The sequence below is a fragment of the Oncorhynchus mykiss genome, chromosome 31 (genome assembly GCF_013265735.2).
Source record: "Oncorhynchus mykiss isolate Arlee chromosome 31, USDA_OmykA_1.1, whole genome shotgun sequence".
NCBI lineage: Eukaryota > Metazoa > Chordata > Actinopteri > Salmoniformes > Salmonidae > Oncorhynchus > Oncorhynchus mykiss.
In genome coordinates this window covers 21939750-21967339 of record NC_050571.1, presented here as the reverse complement: position 1 = coordinate 21967339, position 27590 = coordinate 21939750, and the positions used below count along the sequence as shown (strand labels likewise).

At 41.5% G+C, this 27590-nt stretch overlaps 2 protein-coding genes and 1 pseudogene across 2 annotated transcripts; 2 read left to right on the top strand and 1 right to left on the bottom strand.

Annotated features, from left to right (window-relative positions):
- Nucleotides 1-1250: 1250 nt before the first annotated feature.
- Nucleotides 1251-7423, top strand: LOC110504778 (annotated as a pseudogene).
- A 752-nt stretch (nt 7424-8175) lies between these two features.
- Nucleotides 8176-12926, top strand: LOC110504777 (nucleotide exchange factor SIL1). The gene is made up of 9 exons (XM_021583590.2): nt 8176-8484; nt 8606-8744; nt 9326-9434; nt 9575-9692; nt 9850-10032; nt 11716-11837; nt 11955-12051; nt 12256-12420; nt 12511-12926. Exons 1-9 carry the CDS (start codon nt 8380-8382, stop codon nt 12871-12873), a joined length of 1401 nt encoding a protein of 466 aa, XP_021439265.2. The 5' UTR covers nt 8176-8379; the 3' UTR covers nt 12874-12926.
- Nucleotides 12927-14212: 1286 nt separating this feature from the next.
- LOC110504779 (serine protease inhibitor Kazal-type 1) lies at nt 14213-19539 on the bottom strand. Its single transcript, XM_021583591.2, has 4 exons — nt 19429-19539; nt 18578-18618; nt 18352-18461; nt 14213-14512 (listed from the first exon to the last, which is right to left on the bottom strand). The coding sequence occupies exons 1-4, from the start codon at nt 19535-19537 to the stop codon at nt 14461-14463; spliced, it is 312 nt and encodes a 103-aa protein (XP_021439266.2). The 5' UTR covers nt 19538-19539; the 3' UTR covers nt 14213-14460.
- Nucleotides 19540-27590: the final 8051 nt, after the last annotated feature.

The following is a 27590-nucleotide window of genomic DNA, read 5'->3' as shown; positions in this document are numbered from 1 at the left end:
CCAGTGTTCAAACTATTCTTTTCACTGATGAGCAGCCTTCATCATGTGCATCATCTTCCTCAGGTTGATTTAAGTACTCTGTCTCTTTGAATATTCCTGTTTTATGAGCTGATGGGTTAGAGACTGTTCAGTGCTCTATATATTATACACAGTGCACAATCTGGAACTATGTGGTGTTAAATATTGATATATTTATATTATATGTATATATATATTTTATTTTTATTGAAACTTTATTTAACTTATTTAACAGTTAAGAACAAATTCTTATTTACATTGACAGCCTACCGGGGAACGGTGGGTTAACTGCCCTGTTCAGGAGTAGGATTACATATTTTTACCTTGTCAGCTCAGGGATTGAATCCAGCACCTTTTCGGTTATCGGCCCAATGCTCTAACCACCAGGCTACCTGCCGATATTCAGCTTATTCAGCAATATCTCCTTGTCAAGCAATTATTTTAAGACTACATGAGTTAGATCCAGGCTAGATGGTAAGAAATAACTATTTCTTTCAGCTTATGGTTAGAATATAAAAATCAAGCATAATATCAAAGATTAGTAATACTTCCCTCTAGTGGAACACATTTGGCAACTCTGCAACACTAAGAGGCAGTACAAATGAGATAAAAGTATATCCGATCTGCTAAACCTACTAAATAAGTATAATAGTAAGCCTTCATGATGAGATTATTCAATTATTTTGTAGTAATTACATGTAGCTAAAACCAGTCACTATAGTCTGAACTCTAGTGGATTGCAATAGTTTGGAAGATTGGACATGGTTTCAGTATGAGGTGAAAGACTGCATATTCCGTTGAATTTCCACCACAACAGGGGATGTATCCCTGGACATGTTTCACAAAGGTTATGTCACACCCAGAGATGCATGTGAAAGTGTCTGGTGCTCAAACCACCTCGAGCACCAAATCAATAGGCATAGCCTACATTGTTTACCATGTCTGTTTGGCTCAATGACTTTATCCAAATGCCTAGAATAAAATACAATATGTTAGAAAGACAATGTAAGTATTGTAATAGTGTTCATATTAAGTAAAACATGCTTTTTTTAAAGCCAATAAAATTACACATTGACACAACTGAGAGAATAATATCAGATTATTGGATAATATAATCATAGCAATAAACATGGTGGACTGCATTATATGTTCATAACATTTTCAAACACACGTTGTGCATTATTGACATAAAGTATTGATCCTTGTAAAAAAGGCAGAGCAACAGACGTATCATTTATCTGTCGCGATATTTGGCTTGTGGCTGGAGCTGGATCAGAATTCAAATCGTGTTTCGTAAATGGTGGAAAACCTAATAATATTTGAGGTGTGGTGGTTCGGTGCCCTTTTTGACTGCATGTGGAAAGGTATGCTAACAAGCTAGGCTGCAAGCTAAACAGTTTGACAGTTATCCTCTTCAAATATGATCACTTACAACTTTTCGGAGGATAACTGTCTTTGTGCAATCAACAGTTAGCTTGCAACTTTGCAAGCTAGCTAGCTAACCGTGTCCCCAGGCTCGATTGCTAGAGAGACAGCCGGCTGGTGGACGAGATTACAAGTTTAGCTAACAGAGCTAGTGAACTTGAATATCAGGAGGGAAAAAAAGCTTGATATCGTGTTACTAGCTAGCTATGAAGCCTAGCTTGTCAGATAAACAAAACTAACATTAGATCAAATATGTGTATCAGTTGTATGTTGCATTGTTCACTAGAAAGCATATGTATACAATCGTTTTATCCAGTTTCGTGCCTACTGAAAAGGACCCAGTTACTGAGTCCAAGTTATAGAGCAGTTACTACTAGCTACAACCTTTATCCATTGTTCTCTCAACACGGTTTAGCTCCAGGTTTGTCTTTAGCTCCAGGTTTGTCTTTAGTTCACCATTAGACTAATATCTATTTGGCATCCTTGTTTGTTCTGTTCATTTAAATCAGATATTGTAATCACAGAATAGCCCACATGCGTTACATAATTGAACAACTATCCCACCTAACACCATATGAGCCATTGCTGGACTTAATGGGTGTCCCACACCTTCCTTAATAAGTGTTCCTGTTAAGTTTCTCTCTTTTTGCTTCTCTTCAATTGTGAACGATGTCTACTTCAGGAGATGATTTTGATCCAGCGACTACAGCACAAGTTGAAAGAAGAAGAATGTGCGCTGCAGAAAGCAGCCCAATATGGCCTTCAGCTGCTGGACGGGCAGCTGGATCTGCAGAACAAGTTGGATGAACAGAGGATAGAGATTACCAACCATGTGGAGGTGAACATTCACACTAGGCAATTACTGACATCATTAAAGGCAGCTGTCTTGACAGTTGATGAATAGGCTATGACAGAAGCAGTATAACTCATTACAAAATAAGACAACTGCTTTACATAAAAACTACTAATATGAATGGCATAATCATCCTGATATTGCATGACAGGAATCTTGTTACTACTGATATTACAAGAATGTTAAGCAGGGTTAAGATGAGAACACAGATAGAGTGGGTTGATGTTAGAGGTATGACTATAGTCTCTTGTGTGTCGGTTCTCAGGCCCTGAAGGAAGAGAAATACTCTCTGCAGGAGAGGGATGAAAAGCCGTGTGCTGGACAGCCTGCGCTCCGACTACGACTTGGTCAACAGCCAGCAGAGGCTGCAGTGGGAGAAACAGGAATCCATGCTGGAGAGGAACCATGCTATGGAGCTCAATGAGTGCAAGAACAAGGTTGGGCTGCCAGTGATGTGGTTTGGGTTACCTGTACATCTCTGTACACCATTTGCAGTATTTGGGGGATATGCTGAATCTAGACGAGGAAGAATGAATGCAAAGTTAATTGTTGTGGAATTCTGCACACTGAAATCATCTCTGCTAAGGACATCACAAGTTGTCTTTGAGTCAATTCGTTTTCTCTGACAATACATAGTGTGTTTGGCCGTAGGTGGAGAAAATGAAAGCTGAATTGGATGAGGCGCAGCTCATTGAGAAGCAGCTGAAGCATAAACTGGAGCTCCAGACAGAGACCCTGAGGAACAAGATGGAGGAGCTGCGTTTGGTCACAGAGCGGACTCATGAAACCATGTCCTTAGAGTTGATGGAGTTGCAGGAGGAGAGGATGGAGCTGGAGGATGCTAAGGTGAACAAAATATTTAATATTACACTCTGTAAAGACCCATAAAGACTTTGTTCATCCATAGCTGATTAAAATCTTGGTAAACAATGATTACATGTGGTACAGTATAGGTAGCCATTTTCTTTTTGTCCACTCAGGCCACCTTGGAGCAGGCACTTCAGGAGGCCCAGTACAAAGACCAGCATCTGGAGCTGACCAACACAAACCTTCAATGTTAACTGGAGCGAATCACTGAGAAAGAAGAGAGAGAGAGAAGCTGTCTCCTGCTTTAACGCCTTGGAGTAAAATAATAATCTTTTAGCAGTTTAGGATAAGGCTCAAGGTACTAAACGGTATCATAACCGCCATCGATAAAAAAGCCTGTTGTCCGGTCCTCTGGCAGTCTCTATGGGGGTACCACAGGGTTCAATTCTTGGAACAACTCTTTTCTCTGTATATATCAACGATGCCGCTCTTTCTACGGGTGATTCTCTGATCCATCTCTATGCAGACGACACCATTATGTATACATCTGGCCCTTCTTTGGACACTGTGTTAACTAACCTCCAAACAAGCTTCAATGCCATACAACACTCCTTCTGTGGCCTCCAACTGCTCATAAAAGCTAGCAAAACCAAATGCATGCTTTTCAACCATTCACTGCCCACACCCGCCCGCCCGACTAGCATCACTACTCTGGACAGTTCTGACCTAGAATACGTGGACAACTACAAAAATACCTAGGTGTCTGGCTAGACTGTAAACTCTCCTTCCAGACTCATATCAAACATCTCCAATCCAAAATCAAATCTAGAATTGGCTTTCTATTTCGCAACAAAGCCGCCAAACCTACCCTAGTAAAACTGACTATCCTACCGATCCTCGACTTCGGCGATGTCATCTACAAAATAGCTTCCAATACTCTACTCAGCAAATTGGATGTAGTCTATCACAGTGCCATCCGTTTTGTTACCAAAGCGCCTTATACCACCCACCACTACGGCCTGTATGCTCTAGTCGGCTGGCCCTCGCTACATATTCGTCGCCATACCCACTGGCTCCAGGTCATATATAAGACTATGCTAGGTAAAGCTCCGCCTTATCTCAGCTCACTGGTCACGATAACAACACCCACCCGTAGCACGTGCTCCAGCAGGTATATCTCACTGGTCATCCCCAAAGCCAACACCTCCTTTGGCCGCCTTTGCTTCCCGTTCTCTGCTGCCAGTGACTGGAACTAATTGCAAAAATCGCTGAAGCTGGAGACTTACATTTCCCTCACTAACTTTAAACATCAGCTATCTGAGCAGCTAACCGATCGCTGCAGCTGTACATAGTCCATCTGTAAATTGCCCACCCAATCTACCTACCTCATCCCCATATTGTTTTTTATTTACTTTGCTGCTCTTTTGCATATATATATATATATTATGCATGCGTTACACTAGATTCATAGTCATTCATGCTAATGACACTTTTGTTCCTATTTGCCTGCTTTAGAAAGCCCTTGAGGCCAACGAGATCTCCAGATTCAACTGGATCAGGTGTTGCAACAGGCACAAGATCCAAACAGCAAGGGAAATTCTTTATTTGGAGAGGTAGGTGCAACATTTCTCTTTAGCTTGAGGACAAGCGAGCAGCGATTGAGACAGTTGATCAGTATGAAAGTACCGGCCCCTTCAGAAGCAGCATGTGATCTCAGAACAATATCTTCATCATATGAATGTACAATACAAAACACTTTCCCTTATGTTTCCAGTCAATCACTCCTAGTGACAATGTGAGACTGAACCAGAGGTGCATTTGGAATTTATCTGCTTTTTCCTCTTGTTTTTTCCCTCCGGGTTCAGATAGCCACAATGATGCAGCTGCAAGGCTCCAGGGCAGGCCCTGCTCACTTGGAGCGCCTTCAGTCCATGCTCTCAGAGAAGAACAGTGAGATACAAGCTCTCAAGATCAAACTACGTCGCCCGGAGAAAGTAGAGGTGATATCCTCTTGTTTGGGGTCACTTCGATTCAAATCCATAACACTACAACATGTGATAGGACAACAGATTCACAGTATGAAGTGATTGTGTAGTTATGTCAATTGTTGGTTACTTTGTCTATGCAGATGACATTGAAGGCACAGCCCTCTTCAGCCCCAGTGGAAATGGACAGTGGGGACGGGACTTACTACACTGACCTGAAAATCCAACTTTTGAACTCTGTGTGAGTTATCTCTGGTTTTATTGTAGAGTTAGTATTTACATGCTGAGTGGATGAAGGCCTTCAGTTTAACCCATAAACAGTCTGTATTTAAAGTTCACTATACAAATTGGAGCTGTCATACCTGCGTCAGCGTTTGATTGTTGTGAAGTGTGATGTTTGTGTGTGTAGGAAGGATGCAGAGCGACTGGGGGATGAGTTGTTCATGCAAAGAATGAAGTCACTCTCTGAGAGTCAAAGAGCACTGGAGCTGGAGAGAAAACTATTCAGTGTAGTGAGGGCCCTCAAACAGAGCCAGAGTGACAACATCAAGCTGCAAGTCAAAGTGGAATAGTTTAGGTGGAAATATGAGCCCAATGGTAAATTTGCCTATATAGTGACATTCACTTGAACACAGGTGCAGTGATTATTTACATATTTCAAACATTTAGACAATAGGTAAGAGGTATTAATTCAATGATGTTGTGTTTTTAGCAGGGAATAAATATCTTATTCAGAAGCGCAAGTGCGAGAAACTCCTTATAGACATGCCTAGTGACCTCCCAGAGGTGAAGAAAGCGAAGCCCATGGTCCTGGAGATGGAGCTCCCCAAGCACATGAGAGGCCCACCGTTACCCCTCTGTACCCCCCCAACATCCCCAAGCCTAACCCTGCCTTGCCTGGAGACAGCAAGTGTGTCCGCATCTGTGAGGAGTCCCCCCCCCCCCCCCCCCATGTCAGTGTCCCTATGGTGCTGCAGACCCCTGTCTGTCCTCCGCTGTTCAACTTTGGTTTCTTGGTGTTCTTCCTGGGTTTTGTTCGGGCTATCACCACTCGTCCACCACTGCCTACCCTTCCCCTGCCTTTCGGGAGGGCTGTCACAGGAAAGAGTATTCACTGTTTTGCACTGATTTGCCTTCAACTTCCAGTAGGGGCAATTATGCTGCCACCTGACCTAAAAATTGTAGGTAGCTTTTTATACCTTTTTATAAGTATTATACTTTTCGGGACATTTTTCCTACAAAGCTGACCACCTGGATTAAGGATAGAATTGCTATTAGGAGAACCGTTGTAACTTACTGTATACAGTGCACCATGAGTCAGTGTGTAACTTGTTCTTCCGTTGTATGTACTGTATTAGAACCACTAATAATGGTTTACAGCCTGCTGCCTTTGGGAACAGTTTAAATTACGTTTATCATTGTTTTAGCATTTTTTTGTTCTTATTAACACATGTACTTGAATTTTGTCAAGTGGTTTTGGAATTAGCCTGTTTACCGTCAATCTAATGGTGTTTATTGTATGGCGTACCACGTAGGCCTAGAAAATTTGTTTGTAAATGAATTGTTTTATATTTCTACTATAAATGAAGACGACAGGATTGTAAACCTCATCTGTATGGCTTTGCATTTGATCATCTTTATACAAACGGAATGGTTTCCAATTGCCTTTAGGTCTCTTTTAGCTGACTGTAAAATCAAGACTAAGGAGATGGAGGAGGAAGGCACTTAAACATTTTGTCTTGCTCATTCACTCTCTGAATGGCACACAAACACAATCCATGTCTCAAAGCTTCAAAATCCTTCTTTAACCTGGCTCCTCCCCTTCATCTACACTGGTTGAAGTGGATTTAACAAGTGACATCAATTAGGGATCATAGCTTTCACCTGGTCAGTTTGTCATGGAAAGAGCAGGTATTCTTAATGTTTTGTACACTCAGTGTATATTTTAACAGTTTGTAAATATATTAATACAATTACCAGAAAATAAGGATTTGAGTCTGATTTAATCTCATTTAAGTGTTCAAATTAAATATTTGGTGAGATGCTTTTTAACCCCTATCTGATATCAAAGCACAGTCAATAAGCATTTTTTTGAATTTATTGTTAAATTAGTCTATGGGCAGTTTTGGGAAGTGCTCTATCATCACTTAGTACTTAGATGATAACTAACACAATGTCACACACAACAAGGAGACCCATTGAGAAAGTTTTTTTAGTTGTATAGTCATCATATATTAGGCCAGGATTAAATTATATTGCACAAAAATATAAACGCAACATGTAAAGTGGTGGTACGATGTTTCATGTGTTAAAATAAAAGATCCCAGTAATGTTCCATGCGCACAAAAAGCTTATTTCTCTCAAATTGTGTGCACAAATTTGTTTACATCACTGTTAGTGAGCATTTCTCCTTTGCCAAAATAATCCATCCACTTTACAGGTGAGGCATGTCAAGAAACTGATTAAAAAGCATGATCATTACACAGGTGCACCTTGTGCTAGGGACAATAAAAGGCCACTCTAAAATCTGAAGTTTTGTCACACAACACAATGCCACAGATTTCTCAAGTTTTGAGGGAGTGTACAATTGGCATGTTGACTCCAGGAACCAGAGCTGTTGCCAGATAATTGAATGTTAATTTCTTTACCATAAGCCGCCTCCAACATCGTTTTAGAGAATTTGTCAGTATGTCCACCTGCTTCACAACCGCTGACCACGTGTAACCAAGCAAGCCCTGGACCTCCAGTATAGATCAGGGTTAACCCGCTATAACCGACACGCAAGAGTATTAGTCTCTTCTCCTGCTTATCTCTGTCTTCTGAGAAGAAAACACTATAGTTACTTTTTCATATGTTGTAACATTCATATCATGTTTACAGTACCGTAACTGTTTTGACAAATGGGCACATGGGCTATATGTACAGTTGTCAGTTCAAGTAATAAAATGAAATAAAACTTCTAAAAAGACTGATGAAATGTCATGTAGTTGCGTCACAAAGATCATACAGGGATCTCCATTAGCCAATCCGATCGCATAGATTTGAAAACAAGTGACACTCTTTAAAATACGATTGGCTCCCGGTCGTGATGACAAATACGGTAGGAGTGGTCTAATTTCTGACAAGTATCAACGTTACACGTCCATGCTTAAATCTGAAATGGTGCGGTCGGGTAAATAAATAGTGCAATGCGTCGTAGTTCACATGAATTGTATTTGTTCCTCTATAGTGTTATGATATCGATATTTTCACCATCAATATATTAGTTGTGTTAGCTATACAACAGCCAGTATGTTGACCGGATGCCTGAGAAAAGGAAGTAAATCTACCAGGCTGAAGATGGCACTCATGCTTTTAGTACTGAGTTGTCAATTCGTCCATGTTCTCAGCGAAAAAGTGAGTAGTTAATGATATACTACTGTATAAATATATTGTTAAACAGTTTGTGTGTAGCCTACCAGAGTTTGATGAGAGTCTGTAGCTTACATGAGTCTGATACAATCCCCTGGCCCTGTAGTCTTCCTCTGCGTTGACTGTTGTGGAGAGCACTGAGACCAGCCTGGATGATGAGGATACGCACCACATGGAGGAAGAGAGCGATCCTGAGGATTTGGATGTGTTCCGTCCCACGGACCAGTGGCAGTCTCTCAAACCAGGTGATTGTTTTGTTTTTTTAAGTATTAATGCACAGGTGCCTCATGAAGTACACACAGTAGTAATACATGTATTTTATTAGGATCCCCCTTAGCGACTGTTACAGCAGCTACTCTTCCTGGGGTCCAGACAATATAAAACATGACATAATACAGAACATTTAATAGACAAGTACAGCACAAGGACAGAACTACATGCATTTAAAATAAGAATGCACACATTCATATATTTGTGCCTTAGCATTCCATGCACCATGTACTCAGTATAGCAGAAATACTGCAGCCATTTATTTTCCCATATATTGCAATCCTTTACTCTACTGTTACAATTGCTTTGTCTAAGCAGGTCCTGATATCATAATCTCACAGCACTAGTTGTTCTGTAAACACCAGAGAGAATCTCACTACATGAACCATCCATGTCCTTGGTTCTTCCATTTGATGTCAATAATAATATTAATAATCATGTGATTCATAGATGCCACTGAATGCAAGTGCAAAACACAGAAACAAGAAACGGCATGGAGTATTAATGTGTATGGCAGAATCAAAAGTATTCACTGTACAATATTGTTATCACTCAGGCCAGGCAGTCCCAAGGGGCTCTCACGTAAGGCTCAACCTCCAGACAAGACAGAGGGAGGTCAAACTTGGGGAACATCAGATTCTCAAATACCAGATCGATGGACAAAGGTAAGGATCCTGTTGAAGTGTTTCTGTCAGTTTGAAACACTGTATAACATTTTTGCCATGTAGCTATTGTACAGTAGAGGGCCATACTATCTTTGCTTGAGATTACAACAGACTACCCACAGGTGTTTTCTCTGAGTCAGACAGGGGAAGGAGAACACACCAGGCCCATCCTTCAATGCTGAGGAGCTGAAGAAGGCTCTGAAAAATATAAAAGAAGGAGTTGATCCCGAAACTAGTGACAAAGAAAAAGAAGAGGAGGTATGGCCTGATTTGATGTGTCTGTAGTCTCTTTTCACGGCAAAGACACGTGGCTGTGAAAATAAATGGGTTCACAGAGGCATTCGTCTATTTTTGATTTCCTTCTCTGTTGGCAAACTATTACTTATGGTTCTAGTGTGTTTCCCTGTGTGTTTAGGAGGCTCTCAGAGCCCAGTTTCGTCCCATGGAGGAGCTGAAAAGAGACATGGCCAAACTGGACATGCTGATGGAGTCAGACTTCCAGGTTATTAGCAGACTGATGTCCCAATTCAACAGCTCAAACACCACTGTGGAGGAGAAGATAAAAGCTTTACATGACCTAGAGTACCTTGTTCATCAGGTGAGCAACGAGACACTAATGAGGTGGGAGGCAACGAGATGCTAATGAGGTGGGAGGCAACGAGATACAGTGGCTTTGGAAAGTTTTCAGACCGCTTTACTTTTTCCACATTTGTTACATTACCACCTTATTCTAAAATGGATTGAATGTCGCCCCCCCCCCCTCAATCTATACACAATACCCCATAATGACAAAGGTTAAATGTTTTGAAATTTTAGCAAATGTATTTTTAAACAGAACTATGACATTTACATAATTATTCAGACCCTTTACTCAGTACTTTGTTGAAGCACCTTTGGCAGCAATTACAGCCATTAGCTTGGCACACCTGTATTTGGGGAGTGTCTCCTATTCCTCTCTGCAGAGCCTCTCAAGCTCTGTCCGGTTGGATGGGAAGTATCGCTGCACAGCTATTTTCAGGTCTCCAGAGATGTTTGCTCCGGTTCAAGTCCGGGCTCTGGCTGGGCCACTCAAGAACATTCAGAAACTTGTACTGAAGCCACTCCTGCATTGTCTTGGCTGTGTGTTTAGGGTCATTGTCCTATTGTTTGGTGAACCTTCACCCTAGTCTGAGGTCCTGAGCGCTCTGGAGCAGGTTTTCATCAAGGATCTCTATGTATCCTGCTCTGTTCATCTTTCCCTCGATCCTGACTAATCTCCCAATCCCTGCCACTGAAAACATCCCTGCTGCCACCACCATTCTTCACTGTAGAGATGGTGCCAGGTTTCTTCCAGATGTGATGCTTGGCATTCAGGCCAAAGAGTTACATCTTGATTTCATCAGACCAGAGAATCTTCTTTCTCTTGAACAGAGTCCTTTAGATACCTTTTGGTAAATTCCAAGCGGGCTGTCACTGAGGAGTGGCTTCTGTCTGGCCACTCTACCATAAAGGCCTGATTGGCGGAGTGCTGCGGAGATGGTTGTCCTTCTGGAAGGTTCTCCAGAGGAGCTCTGCCAGTGTGATAATTGGGTTCTTGGTCACCTCCCTGACCAAGGCCCTTCTCTCCCGATTGCTATGTTTGGCCGGGCGGCCAGCTCTAGAAAGTGTCTTGGTGGTTCAAAACTGTTTCCATTTAAGAATGACGGAGGCCACTGTGTTCTTGGGGACCTTCAATGCTGCAGAAATGTGCTTCAACACAATCCAGTCTCGGAGCTCTACAGACAATTCCTTTGACCTCATGGCTTGGTTTTTGTTCTGACATGCACTGTCAACTGTGGGACCTTTATATAGACAGGTGTGCCTTTCCAAATCATGTCCAATCAATTGAATTTACCACAAGTGGACTCCAATCAAGTTGTAGATACATCTCAAGGATGATCAATGGAAACAGGATGCACCGGAGCTCAATTTTAACTCTCATAGCAATGGGTCTGAATACTTCTGTAAATAAGGTATTTCTGTTTTATTTTTAATAAATTTTTGCAAATGTCTTAACCTGTTTTCACATTGTCATTATGGAGTGTTGTGTGTAGGTTGAGGGAAAACAAGTCATTTCATTCATCTTTGGAGTAAGGCTATAATGTAACAAAGTGGAAAAAGGGAAGGGGTCTGAATATACTAATGGTTTGGGAGTCTAAATTGTTGAGACAATAAAAGATGCAACACTGATTTTATTTTTTTTGTTTTAATTTGATTGTAGAAGCAACATTATAATTAGTTTCCTTGTTATCTGTGTTGTCAGGTGGACAATGCCCAGAACTTGGCATCTAGGGGAGGATTGAAGCTTGTGGTTGATGCTTTGAACAGCACAGACTATCGCCTTCAGGAGAGTGCTGCTTTTGTCTTGGGGTCAGCTCTGTCAAGGTATAGCAGTCTCTGTTAACCCATACCAACAGTCTAATTGTAAATACCATCCAAAAGACAGCATGTTTGTATTTGTGTGTGCGTCAGTAACATTATCATCGATTATATTCTACCTAGTAACCCGGTGGTGCAGGTGGAGGCAGTTGAAAGTGGTACTCTGCAGAAGCTGTTAATGTTACTCGCCACTCCACGACCCATGTCTGTTAAAAAGAAGGCAAGTCTTGTTCCCACATAATCAAATCCATTTGTTAGTACTCTGATTGTAAATGTACCACCGCTAATTATCCAGTTGGAGACTCTCCATTTTAAAATTGTAAGGTTTCCTCATCTGTCTACAGTGAAGTTTTACAATTAGCACACTATTTTGCATAATTCTCTTCCTGCCACATTACTGATGCTAATGTTTGTCTGTATACAGGCGTTGTTTGCTGTGGCCTCTTTGCTACGTCACTTCCCCTTTGCCCAAAGCCATTTCCTGAAGCTGGGTGGGCTGCAGGTGTTGGGGGATCTTTTCCGAGCTTCCGAAGGTGGGGCCCTCCGTGTGAGGATTGTAACCATACTCTATGACATGATCAATGAGAAGGTGAGTGGTGCTCTTATGAAAACCTTGCCTATAAATGCAAGGCTAGTCCTGTGAAATCAAATGATGTGAATGGCACATTCTCTATTCTAGGAGCTGATTTCTCAGACTGGACTTGACCCCATTCCAGATGCTTCTCACAACGAGCGGTTGCTGCAGTACGCACAGGTCTCCCTCATGCCACTGTTGGCAGAGCAGGGCTGGTGCAGCCTGGTGCCTGAACTGTTGGCCTCCCCAGAGCACGACTGGAAGGAGAAGGCCCTGAGAACTATCCTGGCCATGATGCCCCACTGCCAGACTCAGTATCGGCAGGACTACACCCTGTCTTCCTCCCTCCACACCCTACAGGAGCAGTACCAGGAACTGGTGCTCTCAGAGCAGGTCCTCGGAGACGAGGATGGGTACTTTGGGGAGATCCTGGCTCTGTTGGAGACAGTGTTGCTGAAACTGAAGTGAGCATAGGGCTGGGTGGAGAAACCCCATCAAAGGACAATAAAAACAAGTCTGCAGCTCTGTAATGTAACATTTTTATTTAGAGACTGTGTAATATGATCACACATCTGCAAATCAGAAGGTTGCCTTTTTCAGTTGCTGCCTCAGAGGGCTTAGCCTTCCTTACAGCTTTTTTTTTTCTTCTGCATCTGTGATGCCTCATGCTTTGCCTTGTCTCAAAATAAGGCTCTCCAGTCCTCCCTGAGGAATACATTTAACTGGGCTAAATTTAATTTTCCCTTATGACATGTTTCTTATTCACAGTGTGCTCTATCGATCTTCTTGTTGGATTGCCCACTAATGTGAGACTGGTGTGCCTGTGGGTGGCGGGTAGAGCATTGGCTTAGTAACCGAAAGGTTGCTAGTTCGAATCCCCGAGCCGGCTAAGTGTAAAAGTGGTCGATCTGCCCTTGAGCAAGGCACTTAACCCTAATTTGTACAGGGCTGGCTGATCCCAGGCCGTGACCCCTCTCTGCAGGTGTCTCGGGGGGGAGTGGGATATGCAGCAAAAACATTTCCATTTCACACCACACACTTTTACAAGTTATGTACTTGTACATGTGTGACAATGATATGCACTTATGCATTTATCCTGCTGCTAACAGTAATGAAATCAGAACTATATTGAACAAAAATATAAACTTAACAATTAACTCATAAAAGGAAATCAGTCAAATTAATTAATTAGGCCCTAATCTATGGATTTCACATGACTGGGCAGGGGCGCAGCCTTGACAGGGCATAGGCCCACCCATTTGGGAGCCAGGCTAACACACTGGGGAGTCAGGCCCAGCCAAACAGTTCGTTTTTCAACACAAAAGGGATTTATTACAGACAGAAATACTTTGTCTGTTTCATCAGCTGTCCAAGTGGCTGGTCTCATACGATCCTGCAGGTGAAGAAGAAGGATGTGGAGATCCTGGTTACACGTGGTCTATGATTGTGTGGCTGGTTGGATATTCTGCCAAATTCTTTAAAAATAAGTTGGAGATGGCTTACGGTAGAGAAATTAACATTAAACTCTGGCAACAGCTCTGGTGGACATTCCTGCAGTCAGCATGACAACTGCACGCTCCCTCAACCTGACATCTGTGGCATTGTGTTGTGTGACAACTGCAGATTTTTGAGTGCCCTTTTATTGTCCTTAGTGCAAGGTGCACCTGTGTAATGATCATGCTGTTTAATCAGCTTCTTGACATGCCTCACCTGTAAAGTGGATGGATTATTTTGACAAAGGAGAAATGCTCACTAACAGGGATGTAAACAAATGTGTGTGCAAAATTGGAGAGAAATACACTTTGTGTGTGAATGGAACATTTCTGGGATCTTTTATTTCAGCTCATGAAACATAAATGCAACATGTAAAGTGGTGGTCCCATATTTTTGTTCAATATACTTCCATAATATTATATTAGTTTTCATAAGAGAAGAGACTACATTTTCATGCTTCATAATTTTATTAGTCTACAGATTTCGAAAAGCTGGTGTCCAGTGATACTCCTCCTTCCACTGGATCATTCCAGCAGGACAGGTGTCCACAGAGACTTTTTGTTATGCCTCACACACTCCTCCATGCTTGACCAGGACTTGCTTGTGTTTAAGCCTGTGAAAAATAGGTGTTCTGTTAACAACTTAAAATGGAAGGTTCAAATATGGCACCTTCAATTCAAAAGGGCATGATTGAATGTAAAATGCTGAACAGAAACCTCAAGGATTGTTGAATATAATATTGAGTCTACATCTCTCAAATACACACTTTATTCTAATAATTTGAGATGTCTTTTATTTGAAACTTTTTGGGGGTACAGCTCAGCTTTAAATTGCAGATTGTAGCTTCCATCAATGTAATTGTCTGTATCATTTCCAATCTCCCATACACACACACACACATATATATATATATATAGTTGAAGTCAGAAGTTGACAGACACCTTAGCCAAATACATTTAAACTCAATTTTTCACAATTCCCAACATTTAATCCTAGTAAAAATTCCCTGTCTTAGGTCAGTATCACTACTTTATTTCAAGAATGTGAAATGTCAGAATAATAGTCGAGAGAATGATTTATTTCAGCTTTTATTTCTTTCATCACATTCCCAGTGGTTCAGAAGTTTACATACACTCAATTAGTATTTGGTAGAATTGCCTTTAAATTGTTTAACTTGGGTCAAACGCTTCGGGTAGCCTTCCACAAGCTTTCACAATAAGTTGGGTGAATTTTGGCCCATTCCCCCGGACAGAGCTGGTGTAACTGAGTCAGGTTTGTAGGCCTCCTTGCTCACACCGGCTTTTTCAGTTCTGCCCTCACATTTTCTATAGGATTGAGGTCAGGGCTTTGTGATGGCCACTCCAATACCTTGACTTTGTTGTTCTTAAGCCATTTTGCCATAACTTTGGAAGTATGCTTGGGGTCATTGTCCATTTAGAAGACCCATTTGCGACCAAGCTTTAACTTCCTGACTGATGTTGCTTCAAAATATCCACATAATTTTTGTTTCTCATGATGCCATCTATTTTGTGAAATGCACCAGTCCCTCCTGCAGCAAAGCACCCCCATAACATGATGCTGCCACCCCCGTTCTTCACGGTGGGGATGGTGTTCTTCGGCTTGCCAGCCTCCCCCTTTTTCCTCCAAACATAACAATGGTCATTATGGCCAAACAGTTATATTTTTGTTTCATCAGACCAGAGGACATTTCTCCAAAAAGTATGATCTTTGTCCCCATGTGCAGTTGCAAACCATAGTCTGGCTTTTTTATGGCGGTTTTGGAGCAATGGCTTCTTCTTTGCTGAGCGGCCTTTCAGATTATGTCGATATAGGACTCGTTTTACTGTTGATATAGATACTTTTGTACCCGTTTCCTCCAGCATCTTCTCAAGGTCCTTTGCTGTTGTTCTGGGATTGATTTGCACTAAAGTACGTTCATCTCTAGGAGACAGAATTTGTGTCATGCACAAAGTAGATGTCCTAACCGACTTGCCAAAACTATAGTTTGTTAACAAGAAATTTGTGTAGTTGTTGAAAAACGAGTTTTAATGACTCCAACCTAAGTGTATGTAAACTTCCTACTTCAACTGTATATTATTATTTTCCACCACCCCTCCCCTAATTGGAGCAAACTTATGAACAACACTTCGGCTTCTACTTCCAGCTTAAACATACTACAGTGCCTTGCGAAAGTATTCGGCCCCCTTGAACTTTGCGACCTTTTGCCACATTTCAGGCTTCAAACATAAAGATATAAAACTGTATTTTTTTGTGAAGAATCAACAACAAGTGGGACACAATCATGAAGAGGAACGACATTTATTGGATATTTCAAACTTTTTTAACAAATCAAAAACTGAAAAATTGGGCGTGCAAAATTATTCAGCCCCTTTACTTTCAGTGCAGCAAACTCTCTCCAGAAGTTCAGTGAGGATCTCTGAATGATCCAATGTTGACCTAAATGACTAATGATGATGATAAATACAATCCACCTGTGTGTAATCAAGTCTCCGTATAAATGCACCTGCACTGTGATAGTCTCAGAGGTCCGTCAAAAGCGCAGAGAGCATCATGAAGAACAAGGAACACACCAGGCAGGTCCGAGATACTGTTGTGAAGAAGTTTAAAGCCGGATTTGGATACAAAAAGATTTCCCAAGCTTTAAAAATCCCAAGGAGCACTGTGCAAGCGATAATATTGAAATGGAAGGAGTATCAGACCACTGCAAATCTACCAAGACCTGTCCGTCCCTCTAAACTTTCAGCTCATTCAAGGAGAAGACTGATCAGCTGAGGTGGGAGACTCTGTCCATAGGACAACAATCAGTCGTATATTGCACAAATCTGGCCTTTATGGAAGAGTGGCAAGAAGAAAGCCATTTCTTAAAGATATCCATAAAAAGTGTCTTTAAAGTTTGCCACAAGCCACCTGAGAGACACACCAAACATGTGGAAGAAGGTGCTCTGGTCAGATGAAACCAAAATTGAACTTTTTGGCAACAATGCAAAAGGTTATGTTTGGCGTAAAAGCAACACAGCTGAACACACCATCCCCACTGTCAAACATGGTGGTGGCAGCATCATGGTTTGGGCCTGCTTTTCTTCAGCAGGGACAGGGAAGATGGTTAAAATTGATGGGAAGATGGATGGAGCCAAATACAGGACCATTCTGGAAGAAAACCTGATGGAGTCTGCAAAAGACCTGAGACTGGGACGGAGATTTGTCTTCCAACAAGACAATGATCCAAAACATAAAGCAAAATCTACAATGGAATGGTTCAAAAATAAACATATCCAGGTGTTAGAATGGCCAAGTCAAAGTCCAGACCTGAATCCAATCGAGAATCTGTGGAAAGAACTGAAAACTGCTGTTCATAAATGCTCTCCATCCAACCTCACTGAGCTCGAGCTGTTTTGCAAGGAGGAATGGGAAAAAATTTCAGTCTCTCGATGTGCAAAACTGATAGAGACATACCCCAAGCGACTTACATCTGTAATCGCAGCAAAAGGTGGCGCTACAAAGTATTAACTTAAGGGGGCTGAATAATTTTGCACGCCCAATTTTTCAGTTTTTGATTTGTTAAAAAAGTTTGAAATATCCAATAAATGATGTTCCACTTCATGATTGTGCCCCACTTGTTGTTGATTCTTCACAAAAACATACAGTTTTATATCTTTATGTTTGAAGCCTGAAATGTGGCAAAAGGTCGCAAAGTTCAAGGGGGCCGAATACTTTCGCAAGGCACTGTATGTACATTTTACAGACACAATCTATTTCACAATAGTTATCTGTCGTTTGTTATTACTCCTATCCTTCCGCTACCCTCAAGCCCTCCCATCTATTTTTTTATATTTGAAATGTCTTAACTAATAATGTCTAAGTTATTTGTTTACTGTTTATTTAAGCGTGGTTGATGTGAATAAATGTATCGGGTATAAAGCATGATCTTCCTTTAACTGAAAAATGTTTGAATCTTTAACAAACCCGGCTAAATTTCTAGCCACAGTCAATAGGTAAGATTTGTGCGTCAGTGGCACGTCCCTTTCCTGATGATGCAACTGTTCCTAGAACAAGGTCACGTAAAGTTACCTCACCGGACCTGGGGTAAGGTTGGGAGGTCCGTATCATTGATTCTAGGTGCATCTAGTACCTGCTTCATCATCTTATTTTCTCACACTTCTGGGGAATTTTTTCTTATTGACATATTGCCTCACCTTTCTGTGTGGTCTGGCATCACTTTGCCAGTGTTTCCTAGTGATTGAAATAGTCTAAAAGACAGCATCAATCATCTATATTATATAGGGAATAATTATCTCCGAAGCTTTCTTTACTGCAGGCAAATAGCCTCACCCTTGTGCTTCATACTTACATTACAGCACATAGTAGGATAGGTATAAAAGGAATAATACTCTTATTTACACAAGGTAAATAACCCATGTGTTTTATACTTACTTGTTCTCACGACACAGCACACACTCGGTGGTGTATGTGTTGCCATCGCTCCCACACACAGGATCAAACTCTCTGGAGCACATGCCACCTTCATACACCTCACACTGAGGCTGTTTTAGGGCAGGGGAAGAGCAGTCTATTATAGTTCTTTTGACATACACATCCTCATAAAACGTATTGTAATGGCCTTGTTCCCATAGAATAACTATTTCCTAATGTATCTCACCTCTCCGGGCTGTGGGCGTCTTTCTTCATCCATGGCAAAAACTGTACAAAACATGAGAAGAAAGGGGTATTCACTTTTTCCTTGATGTGATTCACAATATTTAGTGTGGGGGAAAAGGTTGGTGGAATGTTGCTCAGCAACTGTCTGAAAAGTATGCCTTCTTTTATTATTGGTCTTTGAAACAAGATCACATTCCACTTCTTTAAATACCTTATTGTTTTCCAGATGAAATTACTGTCCCTTGTTGAACTTACTCAATGTGTTATCTTTAGCTCTATGATGACACAGCCAGTGAGAGACATACCAGTAACCCTAATGTCAAGGTATCTATCTTGGAAATAACTTTTATCTTGGTATTAATGGCATGGGGTCTGAGACTGTTGTCCATATTCTATCACCAGTGTCCTGTGACACATGCATATAATTAGGAATTACAATAATTATTCATAGGAATTTAATAGGATCATGGCTCCCCACATGATGAGCTCTCCCAGAGTCAGCTTCATAGAAGTGCCTTGGTAGACAAAATGATATCACCTGACATTCTTTTCTTGGTGCTCTGACTTTCCATTTGTGTGGGCTCTTACAACTGGGTATTCTATCCTAAACGTAGATAACCTACGCTATCACCACTTCCTTATAGGCTACTCTTCATTCTTAAATTCAGCTGAAAGCGTGTAAAGGATCCAACTAGCATCGCTCACAGTGAAGAGTTGTCTGATTATTCCCAAAACCTCATTGATCTAAGTACAGAATAAGGTGAAATGTTCAATGTTAAAATATCAGGCAATATTTTTACATGTATGTCAAAACAGCTCGTAAGTGCTTTTGGTTATGGCAATAGTACTCACCAGAGAGCGAGAGGAGCACGATAGCACATAGCAGTATTGTCAGCTTCATAGTCTCTGTGAAGGTATGGCTTGGAGTTGTGAGTCTGTAGGTTTGTGTTTCCCTTGCCATCTAGCCTGCCTTTTTATATGGTGCTTTTGGGACTTGACCTGTCAGTTAAATATCACTCCTCCCACCTCTCCATCTCTCCTCCCAGCTGGTTTGTTTGTTATTGCCACTGAGTTTTTGTCACATAGCAGTGTGTTGGCCAGCAGGGGCCATTCAGCATGGTCATCATAACTAACACAGATCTGGATCGTGGGCCCACAGAATAAAACTAACAATAAGTACTGCAGTTTTATGTTCTTGTGTACATGTTCTGCTTTCATTTGCTCAATACGTATTTATTAAATCTCTGCAACAAAACAAACACAGTACATATCTTCCCTTTTTCAATTCACATTGTCAGAATAAGATGTACTTATTTCTAAATAACTATTTTTCTATTGTGTCTGTATAGGAATAAAAAAAGAGACAAACCATTATTTTTCAGGCAAACCCCAGTTTCACTACACAGCTCCCAAAGTGAGTGACTGTTCATTGGTTGAAAATGAGTGGAATGACTGGAAGAAGTTGAACTTGCTTTCTAAAGAGGTCAATTGTGCTTTGAGACTTTAACAATGCAGGATATCAGTCATCCTTTGGCTTTGTCAATGTAATTTGTAGTCTCTAAATGAAAACGTGCCTCCGCAAATGACTCAGAAAGATAACCAAGTCACACAGTACACCTTGTGCATTCTCAATTGAATCATTGCTCAAGAAGATAATCCTGTATATTTTAGAATGAATGGAAATATCAGAGTAGTATGTAGCTAGGCTACTAATTTCTAAGGCATCTGTACAGCAGGTCATATGCGGCAAGCTCTGTCTGAGTTTAATCTTTTTCCCTCCATTTTCAGATCACTTTGAGGGGAGGCGTTAAACATGGTTAAAACTATCATTTTGATTTCATGGACGGTCAGTCCTTGCATCCATAGCCCCGTCTATGAATTTGACATTGGTACCATTCTGTAGGCCCATCCGTCTTCTTTTTACTCAAACAGAGGCAGGTGACCACTTTGTTATTGTTTCAATTAAAGGTAGACTCAGCGATAGAAAGTAAACAGCATAGTGGATCAGTTTACGCATCAACTAAGAGCGTTGAAGCGTGAGGCTCAACTTCTTCCATTTTGTTTACAATACATGTATCTCTGCAATTTTTAAAGACATGCAATCCTCTGTCCTTGGCTTGAACTAAATACATATTTTTGACACACCTATGTTAGAATTTAGAGATCACAACATTAGTGTTATAAGCAGTTTTAGAAGGACATGTAATTACTTTCAGAACCACCAAAAAGTTACTTTTTCAAATCCTACAGATACAGGTAAGATATTCTGATTTCTATATAGTATCAGAAAGAGCAGATTCTGAGGTTTTCAACACATTTACCTTTGCCGAATAACTCTCAAAATTGAAGATAATGACTCTATTTCAAAATCTCACTTTTTTCCAAGAATAACCACGGGTCCTTTATGCTCAACACAGTGAGCATGCAGCAATATATCATCTACAGCAGTGGTTCCCAAACATGTATAGTCCCGTACCCTTTCAAACATTCAACCTCTAGCTGCGTACCCCATCTAGCACTAGGGTGTCACGTTCTGACCTTAGTTCCTTTATTATGTCTTTGTGTTAGTTTGGTCAGGGCGTGAGTTGGGGTGGGTAGTCTATGTTCTTTTTTCTTTGTTGTATTTCTGTGTTTGGTCTAGTATGGTTCTCAATCAGAGGCAGCTGTCGATCGTTGTCTCAGATTGAGAATCATACTTAGGTAGCCTGTTTTCCCCATTTTGGTTGCGGGTGATTATTTTCTGTTTAGTGTTTCTTCATCACCTTACAGGACTGTTCGTTTGTCGTTTTTGTTGTTCAGTTGTTTTATTAAAATAATGAACACTTACCACGCTGCACCTTGGTCCTCCTCTCTTTCTCCAGATGACAAGCGTTACATAGGGTCAGCGTACTCTCAAATGTTGTTTTTTGCCATCAATGTAAGCCTTCCACACACACACTATATGATACATTTATTAAACATAAGAATGAGTATGAGTTATTGTTACAACCCGGCTCGTGGGAAGTGACAAAGTGTTCTTATAGGACCAAGGCACAAATAATAATAATATGATAATAATCAATAATTCTGCTCTTTATTTAACCATCTTACATATAAAACCTTATTTGTTCATCAAAAATGGTGAATAACTCACCATAGGTTAATGAGAAGGGTGTGCTTGAAAGAATGAACATAACTCTGCAGTGTTGGGTTCTATTGGAGAGTCTCAGTGTTAAATCATTTTCCACACACAGTCTGTGCCTGTGTTTAGTTTTCATGCTAGTGAGAGCTGAGAATCCACTCTCACATAGGTATGTGGTTGCAAAGGGCATCAGTGTCTTAACAGCGCGATATGCCAAGGCAGGATACTCTGAGCGTAGCCCAATCCAGAAATCTGGCAGTGGCTTTTGATTCAATTCAATTTTCACAGAACGGCTTGTTGCAATTTCGAATGAGGCTCTCTTGTTTAGATATCGATAAGTGGACTGGAGGCAGGGCATGAAAGGGATAACAAATCCAGTTGTTTGTGTAATCTGTTTCGGGAAAGTACCTGTGTAATTGCGCAGGTACTTCGCTAAATCACATATGATATTGTCCGTAAGCTTGAGTTCATTTGCACACAAAAAATCATACAATGATGGAAAGACATGTTTGTTGTCCTTGTTAATGCAGTCAGAGAAGAGCTCCAACTTCTGAATCATAGCCTCAACTTTGTCCCGCACATTGAATACAGTTACGGAGAGTCCCTGTAATCCTAAATTCAGATCATTCAGGTGAGAAAAAACATCCCCAGATAGGCCAGTCGTGTGAGAAACTCATCATCATGCAAGCGAAGCGGTCAGACAAGTGAAAATGATGGTCAGTAAAGAAAACTTGAAGCTCATCTATCTATTAAAAAAAAACGTGTCAATACTTTGCCCCTTGATAACCAGCACACTTCTGTATGTTGTAAAAGTGTTACATGGTCGCTGCCCATATCATTGCATAGTGCAGAAAATACACGAGAGTTCAGGGGCCTTGCTTTAGCAAAGCAACTGTTTTCACTGTAGTGTCCAAAACGTCTTTCAAGCTGTCAGGCATTCCCTTGGCAGCAAAAGTCTCTTGGTGGATGCTGCAGTGTACCCAAGTGGTGTCGGGAGCAACTGCTTGTACGTGAGTTACCACTCCACTATGTCTCCCTGTCATGGCTTTTGCGCCATCAGTAAAGATACCAACATGAGCAGCAGCTACGTTTGGCAACATACAAACCGTTAGTGGAATTGCCGCAAGAGAGTTAATGTGATTGAATGTTAATTTTGACTAGGCTACCTGTATTTGACATTGTGTTGTTATTTTGCCGAACACTAGATGGTTCAATTTTATTTTTGGCAGTGAAACGAGGCAACGCAGGCGAGAAAAAAAACTCACCCAAATGATTAGCCCCGTTGGAAAATACACTGCTCAAAAAAATAAAGGGAACACTAAAATAACATATCCTAGATCTGAATGAATGAAATATTCTTATTAAATACTTTTTTCTTTACGTAGTTGAATGTGCTGACAACCAAATCACACAAAAATTATCAATGGAAATACATTTACCAACCCATGGAGGTCTGGATTTGGAGTCACACTCAAAATTAAAGTGGAAAACCACACTACAGGCTGATCCAACTTTGATGTAATGTCCTTCAAACAAGTCAAAATTAGGCTCAGTAGTGTGTGTGGCCTCCACGTGCCTGTATGACCTCCCTACAACACCTGGGTATGCTCTTGATGAGGTGGCGGATGGTCTTCTGAGGGATCTCCTCCCAGACCTGGATTAAAGCATCCACCAACTCCTGGACAGTCTGTGGTGCAACGTGGCGTTGGTGGATGGAGCGAGACATGATGTCACAGATGTGCTCAGTTTGATTCAGGTCTGGGGAACGGGCGGGCCAGTCCATAGAATCAATGCCTTCCTCTTGCAGGAACTGCTGACACACTCCAGCCACATGAGGTCTAGCATTGTCTTGCATTAGGAGGAACCCAGGGCCAACCGCACCAGCATATGGTCTCATAAGGGGACTGAGGATCTCATCTCGGTACCTAATGGCAGTCAGGCTACCTCTGGCGAGTACATGGAGGGCTGTGCGGCCCCCCAAAGAAATACCACCCCACACCATGACTGACCCACCGCCAAACCGGTCATGCTGGAGGATGTTGCAGGCAGCAGAACGTTCTCCACGGCATCTCCAGACTCTGTCACATGTGCTCAGTGTGAACCTGCTTTCATCTGTGAAGAGCACAGGGCGCCAGTGGCGAATTTGCCAATCTTGGTGTTTTCTGGTAAATACCAAACGTCCTGCACGGTGTTGGGCTGTAAGCACAACCCCCACCTGTGGACGTCGGGCCCTCATACCACCCTCATGGAGTCTGTTTCTGACCGTTTGAGCAGACACATGCACATTTGTGGCCTGCTGGAGGTCATTTTGCAGGTCTCTGGCAGTGCTCCTCCTGCTCCTCCTTGCACAAATCCGGAGGTAGCGGTCCTGCTGCTGGGTTGTTGCCCTCCTACGGCCTCCTCCACGTCTCCTGATGTACTGGCCTGTCTCCTGGTAGCGCCTCCATGCTCTGGACACTACGCTGACAGACACAGCAAACCTTCTTGCCACAGCTCGCATTGATGTGCCATCCTGGATGAGCTGCACTACCTGAGCCACTTGTGTGGGTTGTAGACTCCGTCTCATGCTACCACTAGAGTGAAAGCACCGCCAGCATTCAAAAGTGACCAAAACATCAGCCAGGAAGCATAGGAACTGAGAAGTGGTCTGTGGTCACCACCTGCAGAACCACTACTTTATTGGGGGTGTTTTGCTAATTGCCTATAATTTCCAACTGTTGTCTATTCCATTTGCACAACAGCATGTGAAATTTATTGTCAATCAGTGTTGCTTCCTAAGTGGACAGTTTGATTGAGAAACAAAGGCCTTGGTGGAAATCTTGAAATTGAGCTTAAAAACAACCAACCTAAAGCTGTGAATGTACCTAGTAAGGTAACATAGCTAGCTAGCACTCCTGTCAGGTAGCTAGCATGCTACATTTACCCAAAGCTGGCTAGCTAGTTTTATAGTTTGGTCATTTATTCCAATAAATTTGAAGCAAGCTAGGTTTTATATGTTCCTCACTACCAGAGTAAGCCAATTTGCCAATGATAAAATCAATGTCATCTATATATTTTTTTATTAACCCTTATGTAGTTTTTCATTCTGTATATCCCCTTGTCCTAATGATCAAAGATGACCCGCCTTCACTAAACCCCTAAAATAAAGCAGCTTAATTGAATTTTAAACCCCAAATCTATTTTGCATGAAGAAACAATCTGCCATTCATCACAAACGTTGTGAATATCTGGGTTTTCCCTCTTCACAATGCAGAAAGACTGCATTTAATCAGTGGACACCACTCATTTTTATTACAACACACCTGTTATAATTGTTGTTATTATTATTATTATTATTGATAAAGCTACTGAGAAAGTAGCAGAAATGTGCAGAAATTGGCATCTCCTCCTCTTGTCTGCCCCAGCTGCAGCCTCAGGTGGATCAGGACAAGATTCAGTCCCCTGAACAGCTTTCACAAGCTCTGCAGAGGCTGCTGTGCGGGCGAGGGGCTCCCTTCTTTGAATGTGTGGGGTTACAAGTGCCTTTCCCAGCTGCTCCACCCTCGTCTTGTTCCGCTTATCAGGCATCCAGGTAGGGTTGATCTTGTTCCATATCACTAAGGCATTATATGAGGACACATCAATGATGTTATGGAAGATGACCAGGGGCCAGCGGGCAGTCATCCTCCTGCAGCTGCACGTTCCAATCACCTTGTCCAGGTTGTCTATGCCTCCTTTGTTGTGGTTGTAGTCCAGGATGATGACTGGCTTCCTGTCTTCACGATCACTAATCTCAGCCGTTTTGTGCAGTGTGCTCAGGAGGACCACATTCTTGTTCCTCAATGGGAGGTAAGAAAGTAGAGTGGTGGTGTGGGTGAAGGCAAACTTTGATGAGAAGGCCTCTCTCCCACTTGTTGCGAGGAGTACAGGGGTGAGCTCAGGCTTGTTCTTTCTAACTTTGCCGACCATGGTGATCTTCCTCTTCAGGAGCTGCTGACTGAGTTCAATCAGTAGCACACATAATCTAAATGTCTCATTGTTTGTGTGTGTGTGTGTCTTTGTGGTTTTAGTGGTGTGTAAATCGTTTTATGACTGCCTGGTCAAAAATTACCCTAAGACAGTCTTTGTACCCTGGTGGTGTACAGCTTTCATGGAGAAATATGTACAAAGGAGATGTTTAACTTTTTCGAGTCACTAGGAAAAGTCATACATTTAAAATGGGAAAAATATAATTTTGGGGGGTTTCTCTGCTGTTAAACATAGTGGTGGGTCATTTTTTACCCTTAAGACAACACAAGGGTTAAGCTAGCTTCATAATTTTGTCTGACATGCCGAAAATGCAGCCCTCATATGCTTCAGCCACCGAAGTATGAGTACAGTTCGCATTGAATTGTGGGTCATATCAACCCCACAAGTGATCATGGTTCTTCACTCGCTTCCTCAAGCTGAATCGAGAGCCGAGGGGGTAACGTTAGTGAAATGGATCTCCACTTCAGATGGCAGTCAAACTGCATCCGGCTAGCGCAAGGGCTGAGGGGTCAAAAATAACATGTTTGGACTGCAGCCCCTGTCTCATTTCCCTGCTCAGACATTGCATGCATTAACCAATGGTTGTGTGCCACGTTATCGACTGTGTCTTCTTGTTATGCCTCAAACACTCCTCCATGCTTGACCAGGACATGCTTACAGTTGAGCCTGTGAAAAATAAATGGAATGTGGTACCTTCAATTCAAAAGAGCTTGATTGAATGTAAAATGCTTAACAGAAACCTCAAGGATTAATGAGCGTAATCCTGAGTCTACACTCTTTCTCTTAAATTACAAGATTTATCTAATGATTTGATGTTTTTTTAACGAATTATGATGTCTATAAGTTATTTGTTTACTGTTTATTTAAGCATGGTTGATCAGAATAAAATTTATCGGTTAAAGGACCGCTCATGATGTGTCTCTATCCCAAAAAATGTTTTCATTTTTTTAATCACCCTACCGAATTTCTAGCCACAGTCAATACATAAAATAGATATGTGCGTCAGTGGCACATTTGTGCATCAGTGGTCCCTTTGGTGATAGGGAAAATGTTTCTAGAACATGGTCATGTAAAGTTACCTCACCGAAACTGGGGTAAGGTTTGAAGGTCAGTATCATTGAGTCTAGGTTTCTAGGTGCATCTAGCACCTGCTTAATCATCTTATTTTCTCAGACTTTCTTATTGACATATTGCCTCACCTTTCTGTGTGGTCTGGCATCACTTTGCCAGTGTTTCCTAGTGATTGAAATAGCCTAAAAGACAGCATCAAGCATCTATATTATATAGGGAATAATTATCTCCGAAGCTTTCTTTACTGCAGGCAAATAGCCTCACCCTTGTGCTTCATACTTACATTACAGCACATAGTAGGATAGGTATAAAAGGAATAATACTCTCTCAGAAACCCTATTTACACAAGGTAAATAACCCGTGTTTTATACTTACTTTTTCTCTCTGGAGCACATGCCACCTTCATACACCTCACACTGAGCCCATTTTAGGGAGGGGAAGAGCAGTCATTACTACTCTCATAATCGTGACTTATATACTGTATCTCATAATAGTGTCTTACTATCTCATTATTATGACTTACATATCTGTATGAGCTCCATTCAAGACTATCATATCAACGTGATCTGAAGAACTATAATATCCTATGTTTCTCTGAGTTGTGGCTGAACAAGAAAATGGTAAATATAAATCTAGCTGGTTTTTCTTTACATCGGCAGCACAGAACGGCAGAGTTGGTAAAGCTCAAGGGAGGGTGTGTGTGTATTTGTATTTATTATGGATTACCATTAGCTGCTGGCAAAGCTACTCTTCCTGTGGTCCAGCAAAATGAAGGCAGTTTATACCATTTTAAAAACATTACAATACAGAGATG

Bases quoted from the DNA above. Each gene is read 5' to 3' on its own strand.
- LOC110504777 (XM_021583590.2), top strand. From the start codon at position 8,380: ATGTTGACCGGATGCCTGAGAAAAGGAAGTAAATCTACCAGGCTGAAG. The intron at 8,485-8,605 runs GTGAGTAGTTAA...CTGGCCCTGTAG, and splicing joins TCCATGTTCTCAGCGAAAAA to TCTTCCTCTGCGTTGACTGT. The intron at 8,745-9,325 runs GTGATTGTTTTG...GTTATCACTCAG, and splicing joins GTGGCAGTCTCTCAAACCAG to GCCAGGCAGTCCCAAGGGGC.
- LOC110504779 (XM_021583591.2), bottom strand. From the start codon at position 19,537: ATGGCAAGGGAAACACAAACCTACAGACTCACAACTCCAAGCCATACC. The intron at 18,619-19,428 runs GTGAGTACTATT...TGTTTTGTACAG, and splicing joins CGTGCTCCTCTCGCTCTCTG to TTTTTGCCATGGATGAAGAA. The intron at 14,513-18,351 runs GTAAGTATAAAA...TATTTTTCACAG, and splicing joins GTGCTGTGTCGTGAGAACAA to GCTTAAACACAAGCAAGTCC.